Raw genomic sequence first — 7,099 nt, forward strand, 5'->3', positions numbered from 1 at the left:
CCATTAGCTCTAGATTAGATCTCATTATTAGCTCAAGTTTAACCCCATTAGAACATCTAGAGCTAAACTTTAGCACCCTGTTTTATTAGCACATCCAAACATCCCCTAATACATGACCTGCCATCCTGCTCGAGTTCATAAATAAAACATAAACATTCTGAAAAAAAAATGTCAATAAACATAGTGGAGTAGAAGCTTCCAGCCCAAGTGTACCATAAGCTAAACCAGGTCGTAATTGAAGATAGGTCAGGTCCTTATTTTTTAAATTAAATTTGGACCAAAAAATATAAAAGTTCATTGAGTTGCATGCACCAACCAGCTCAACCCAAAAACTTAAGCTTATGAGGAGAGGTAGACAATTCTCTTATATTCCAACACTCCCCCTCGCGTGGAGGCTCGCTCATGCCTAGCAATTATTTTTTATTTAATTGAGCTAACATGGATTCAAACTGAAGACTTCTGTCTTTGATACAATATTAAGTTGCATACACCAACCAGTTCAACCCAAAAGCTTAAGCTTATGGGGAGCGGTGGGCAATTGACTTATATTCCAACAAAGTTGTACAAATAATTTACACCAATTAACAGATAAAACGTATTTATCGTCCTGCTGATACTTATACTCCAGAATAATTTATAGCACGTTAGTAAGTCTTCAATCAAGGCAACCACATATATCAACACTAAAGAGAAGTTGATAAATTACATAATTGTAACATATCTGAGGCTATATACAAAGAAATGAGATAATATATGCCATAATGAGGTCAGTCAAGTTAGACCTGTGTATTCACAGATCATATGACACGTCCCTTGAGCAAAAGTAGCAGCCCTAAGAGCAAAGGGCGCCATGCACAGAAAGAAACCTGTAACAACAAATTTCAACTTTTATCATGAAATCATCAAAGATAATTAAGTATTGTCCACCAAACACAACTATAAAACAGTTTACTCACCATTTGAAGTATCAGACTAAGGAATCCCATCATAAACTTCTGGATAATCGCAGCTCTTAGCTTGCTTTAGTAGCAGAGAACATTATATAGAACCCATTTCTGACAAATTTGAAATCAACCAACCCACATGCTTTGCAAAGATCTTCAAATTCCACTTCAGATAAGAAGGTATTATTGCCAGTGATTTGGCTAATGTACTGCAAGATAATTCCAAGCGAAAGAGTAAGGCAACAAAGCAAGGCAAAGTGAATCTACATATAGCAAAACCAGATTATCCAAAGTTTAACCTCCCGCGCTCTGACTTGGAGGTGTCATAACACTAAAGAATACTTGAGGTTTAACATTACTTGATCTATTGTGGTCACATGAAAACCACTGCGTGTGCATGATTAGGAGTAGGGCCATTACCGGGCGTCCAATCCTCAATAACGGGATAGCTGGCGGAATAATATCTGCTACAAATGTAGAAGCAACGAAAACTCCCCCTGGGCGAAGGACTCTACTGATTTCTGCAACCTATGAAAAGATCACAAACATAATAAGAATTTTCACCAACCATCACCAGGTAGGGGGAAGAGAAGTTGGATAAACAACATTGTTGATGGACGGATCACTGAACATCAAGTTTCATGAGCTTGTAGTAAGTATTCCCTCCATTGTTTAATGTTTGATGTTGGTGGTTAATTCAAGTGTTCGACCAACATCAAACATATAAGAACGGAGGTAGTACCCTGAATTTCCTGTGTTGTTGGGTTACTTATTTGGTGGTTGAGTTCATGCACTCACATGCTTGTGAAACTGGGGAAGGGAAGGGAAATACAGGGACACAGATATAAAATGCATGTGGGTTCTAACCTTCAAGGCGCAAGAGTAATGTTTGCAATGCATGTACATTTTGAAGGAGCATTATGGAAGTTGCAAACTAGTGTGCTGGCATGAATTTGAGTGCACAGAAGAATGTGCAGCAACACCGTAGATATGTTAATACAGAAAATACATGAAGTGAACTATTTTTTTAGGATGTAGGGAAACTAGCATGTTGTCATTACTATGAGTGGAAGAAGGGATTATTATTATTAAGCTCTTCAGCATTGCAATTAAGAAACACGTAAATCAATGAGAGCCTTTTGTTTGACATAAATTCGCAATTCATATAGGGATCTTACAGCACAAGCTGGGGATGGCCAACAATGAATTGCAGCGCCTGCATGCACAGCATCAATTGAGCCACTCACAAAAGGGAGCCTGGATATGTCAGCCCTCACCAATTCTAATCTCCTGAAACAGAAGCAGAGTAACACTAGAGTTTACATTTGATGTTACAATAAACTAATAACAATGGTCACAAAACTAGAAAGCATGAATACTGACATGACGGAGTAAATGACAGCTACATCTTAATAGAACATGACAAGTAGTTACAGAAAAAAAGACAATGATCAAAATCATACTCATCTGAAATATTTTCCTGCTTGATGTATTCATTGCACTGCTTCAACATATTCTCTGAGAAATCTAGTGCCACGACAAGAGAATATAGTCCGCTCTTAACAAATAATCTTGAAAACAAGCCACTTCCACAACTAGCATCAACAACAGTCCCTCCAATTGTCGGCTTCAAATAAGTTTTTGCCATTTCAAACTGCAGGTGTAGCAATGCTCTTTAGAAAGTCTAAAAAGTTATATTTATATGGTCATACAAATGATACATAAATGCTTATATGTAGACCAAAGCAGGGGCGGAGCTGCAGCTTCTCACCGGGGTCCGCCAACCCCAACGAATTTTGTAAAATGCAATGGAAATCACTGTTCATACTTGTTAATAGTGCTTGATGACCCCATTGTTTGATAGATAGGACCCAGTGAACTTGTGGTCTGGCTTTGCCCCTAGACCTAAGCAGCTAAAGAAACTAAACCTGGCTCAAGCTTTGGATTGTGTGGGTTTACATCCAAGCTAAGACTGACATTAGAGGCTTGTTTACTTACTACTAAGGGATAAGGCTACACCCTGGCCAAAACCCAGCTCACCTGAAAATGGCCTGGTGCCCAGAATAAAACAGTCAGCAGTGTAGGAAAGGTAGGATGCGTATATTGCGTGGATTGTATTACAATGAGCCCTTTGGGCGGTATATATAGGAGTACAAGGCTTGGAGGGCAAGACACCTCCCCTAGAGATAAGGAAGGCTATCATGGGATTACATCAATCCTAAACTACCATATCTGGAGTTGCCTAATATACTCTAACATCCCCCCGCAGCCGTAGCGGTAGCAACACGAACGGTCAGACTGGAGAACAATGGAGACGTATCCCCCTGCAGTCGGAACGCCGGTGCGAAAGCTTTGACTAGAGACTCATGCAGATGATAGCCCTTTAGTGTCGTAGTAGCCGAAGTCGAGGTGGACGTGGTCGAAGCCGTGGAGGGGGCGCGGGTTGAAGCGTCGTCGAGGTGCTCGAGTACACAAGCTCAGCAGCTTCTTGCCGAAGACAGCAGCAGGACGGTGCGGCGGATGATGAAGGTAGACGGCGCGGTTTGCGACTTAGGTCACGCTCAGGACAGGGGTGGCGACGGCGCAGGTTGCAGCAAGTGTCATGCTCAGATCAGGGGTGGCGAGACGTCTTCCTTCAGGAACATCGGCGGCGATGTGCCTAATATACTCTAACAAGCAGCTCAACAGCTAAAATGGGCCCAACTTGGCCGCAACAGGGCCATTTTTTCTAGCATGGCCATTCCCAGAAAGTTCTCATGTCTGAGTAAAAGATTATAATCATATGGTTTTGAAGAATTGGTTGCAGCTTACCACCACAGTAAGTAATGTTTTTTTTTCGTGTGTGTGTGTAAGGGAAGAGTATGTACTGATTGACAGAGCTCTTGAGTACCATTTTTTCTCATGGGAAAGAAAAAGGAGCTACTAATCAAATTACATTGTGATGACTATGATGTTAGATGTATCCCCCTTGTTGTAGTTAGATACAGTGTAGGGGGCTTTCTGCATATTGTACATGCTGTATACATCCCGTTTGGGGCACCACATTGAGTTGAGTTGCTATTCCTAACATGTGAGACTGTTTCACAAAAGCAATCGAACAGCCTTATGCATACAACATAATTAAGCAGCATGACCTCTCTCTCTAGGCCTGGGAAACCACCCCATATGAAATTTTGGCGCCATCCTCTCTCGTAAAGAAATGATACCAGCGGAGTCCTGTTTGAATAATCATCTGTAAGGGCTAAGAAGTAATCTCGGTAGAACTAGTTGACAAATGCAGAGTCATATTCTTGGTACCCAGCTCCCAAGCAAAAAGAGTTCGGCAGACATCAATACTAGTAACACCTTATATTGGAGCTTTTTTCCAAAACAACCATTTATTTGATCATTCCCTGTCTCCAACTCTATGCACAAGAAAACATGTTTGCTGCAATATTTTCAAGGCTTCATAAAGACGTGACGATTTCTTGCACTACAGATTTAGAATCTTAGGCATGCTTTCAGCTTTAGTTAGTAGAAACTAGAGAGTAATTGTTAAAAGAATTGCAACTCTCTTTAGACCTGAAGCAGAAGGTCCAGTGAATCATTTTGCCCATCTGAAGCAGAAGTTGAGTGAATTATGCCCGTAATATGAATAATTTCAGGTTGCAGCAGGTTAATTTCCTCATATAATTAACTCAGCCCCTCGTTTCACCCAAACTCACCATGCTAACGAATTCCAGAAGAAACAAACCTCTTTACCTGAATAATTCAGTTGCTGCCGGCATGGACTCCGAGTACTCGGACGAGCCAACTGCCACAGTAAGGTCCCAGTAATCCTGCTTATTGGGGTACACCTTTTTGCAGGTAGAACACTCGAGACTCGAAGCATCACTAGAAAGGAAGAAACCGTCAAACCGGGAAGCTGCGCGATAAACAATTGGCAGGTAAGATGATGCGGGACGAAATACGGAAACCTCGCTTACCCTGACTGATCGCTCGCGCTCACGAGGGGATAGTAGCAGATTGGGCACGCCAGCTTGCTCAGCTTCGTCTCCGGCGCCGGTTCCACTTCCACCAGAGGTTCCTGGAAATAAAAAAACCGTATTCAGTTGCCGCGGAGCGTGCGGCCCGAATGGGCTCCTCGCTTGCTCGACGGAATGCGTCAGCGACGCTGGAGGGGCGGAGGGCACTCACCGCGGCCGCCTCGTCGGGCGCGTCCGCTGTGACGGCGGGTGAGACGCCCGCGCGCAGCTCGAGCCTCCTCGCCGGGACGGCCCGGCCGCGGCGCGCCGCGACGCGGTGCCGTGGGTGCCGGTTGTTGCCGCACGGCGCCGCGGGAGCCGCTGCGGGGGTGGTCGCGGCGCCCAGCGCCGCCATGGGAGGTCGGGAGAGGTGGTGCAGCCCCGGAGACGTGGCCGCGTGGGCGTCCAGGGACGACGGAGGAGGCGAAGCGGAATCCGAACAGCAGCGGGCAAGCGATGGAGGGAGCAGCTGGGCAGCGTGGCTTACGGGGCGTCGGGGCCGCCGGGCCTCCACGACAAGACACTGTTTGTGGTGGTGAGGACGTGAGGTCGTCGTGCGATTCTGAGTGGGGCCCTTCGCTCAGTGTGATATACGGTTTTTTTTTTTGAGGGAGCGCTCATTGAGATATACATATACGTATACATTTGGTTCAAAAAAAAGATATACATATACATGTCCATTTGGGCCACCCGGCCGGCATGAGCCCTCGTGCCTGGCTCGGGCACAAACTGATCAGGCCAGGCCCGGCACGACCAAGCTATCGGGCCGTGCCATACCGCTTGTCATGTCACGCCCTCGCCCAAGCACGAGCCTATGGGCCCATTTCGTGTCATGCCGGTTCGAAAAGCATAGGGCCTTCGTCGTGCCCGCGTCGTCCGTGACCCACGCGCTCCAAGCTGTTGTGCCTGCCAACGCTGCCGTGTCCCCGGACCTCCCCTGCACCTGCCGTGCTCGCTGGTCGCCAGCCGCGCTGGAGGCTGCGTAAGCCTGTCGTGCCACATGTCGGAGAAGCCGAGAAGGAAAGGAGGCTTGAGGCCAGAGCGCGGAAGGGCGAGGACCAAACCGGTGAACAGGGACCGCCGGCGGCGGAGGGGAGGCGACAAAAAGGATAAGTGAGAGAGAGAAGTGCGAAGAGTGGGAGTTAGCCGGTTAGAATTTGGACTATAGTTTCGAGAGAAGGTATTTGGCGGGCTGGTGGGATTGAAGTATTATAGGGGCCGTTAATGGGCTGATCCTAAATATGAAGCCGTGGCGTGATGTTGGCTGTGCTGCACTGGCGGTCCAAGCATGGCAGGCCATACTAGGTCGAGCTAAAAACTTGGGCCTCAAGCTGAGTCGTCGTGTCTCATGCCTTTTGGTCGTTGTCGGGTACCACGATTAGGGATACCCTAATCGGGGAACTAAGACCGCTTTAAAAATGCAAACGCCTGTTAGAGCGACTGGGCCCACAAAGGCCCACGGCCTGCTTCCCATTCGGAAAAAGGGAAAGGACTCAAAGAAGCCCGGCGTGCAGCCCATGCGCATCCACCTCGAACCCGCGGAACGATCTCCGCCCCGCTCGACGGTCCCTCTCGGGCCCGCTGGACAATCTCCGCCTCGCTCGAGGGTGGCGAATCTACCCTCGAGCGGGTGACTCATCTCCACCTCGCTCGAGGCCACCCCTCGGCACAAAGGACGAACAGCCCCGCCGCCCAACTGCTCGCCGTACGAAGGCATTAAAAGCCAGCCACTCCGCCACGGCACCAAGGATAGGCGGCGTTAGGCCGCCATTCCCACAGTGGATGTGACCGGGGTCCCATCAGCTGACTCCGGTCACCGCTCCGCCATCCCGGATGCTGTAGCAGGGCTTTGGGACCTGCGACGCGGGACAAGACAGGCTCGGCACTGCTCCCGTCACTATGCTGCCGACACCGACCATTTAGACCCGCCTCTCACTGGGGAAGGGTCCGGCGACGCCACGTGTCCTTGAGGAATCCGGGACCTCCATGCGTCCCCCGGACCTCCAAGTGTGCACGCCCGCACTCCGACCAGGGGGTCCGGGGCCGCCACGCGCCCCGCTACCACTGGTGCTGGTGCATGCAGGACCCTAATCCGTAGGGCCCACCGAATGCCCTCGCGCCGTATATAGAAGACCATACATCAGCAACGAC

At 48.0% G+C, this 7,099-nt stretch overlaps 1 protein-coding gene across 1 annotated transcript; it reads right to left on the reverse strand.

The window, feature by feature from the left end:
- Positions 1-481: 481 nt before the first annotated feature.
- LOC120712306 (uncharacterized methyltransferase At1g78140, chloroplastic-like) lies at positions 482-5,443 on the reverse strand. The gene is made up of 9 exons (XM_039998066.1): positions 5,121-5,443; positions 4,910-5,010; positions 4,686-4,817; positions 4,079-4,160; positions 2,408-2,598; positions 2,123-2,234; positions 1,365-1,472; positions 957-1,153; positions 482-866 (listed from the first exon to the last, which is right to left on the reverse strand). Exons 1-8 carry the CDS (start codon positions 5,301-5,303, stop codon positions 1,013-1,015), a joined length of 1,050 nt encoding a protein of 349 aa, XP_039854000.1. The 5' UTR covers positions 5,304-5,443; the 3' UTR covers positions 482-866; positions 957-1,012.
- Positions 5,444-7,099: the final 1,656 nt, after the last annotated feature.

The sequence above is a fragment of the Panicum virgatum genome, chromosome 6K (assembly GCF_016808335.1).
Source record: "Panicum virgatum strain AP13 chromosome 6K, P.virgatum_v5, whole genome shotgun sequence".
NCBI lineage: Eukaryota > Viridiplantae > Streptophyta > Magnoliopsida > Poales > Poaceae > Panicum > Panicum virgatum.

What these genes read in the sequence shown, in the direction of transcription:
- LOC120712306 (XM_039998066.1), bottom strand. Translation starts at nt 5,303, where the DNA reads ATGGCGGCGCTGGGCGCCGCGACCACCCCCGCAGCGGCTCCCGCGGCG. An exon ending in AGCGCGAGCGATCAGTCAGG is followed by an intron (nt 4,818 to 4,909) that starts GTAAGCGAGGTT and finishes CTTCCTTTCTAG; the next exon opens with TGATGCTTCGAGTCTCGAGT. An exon ending in GGCCATCCCCAGCTTGTGCT is followed by an intron (nt 1,473 to 2,122) that starts GTAAGATCCCTA and finishes ATCTTTTCATAG; the next exon opens with GTTGCAGAAATCAGTAGAGT.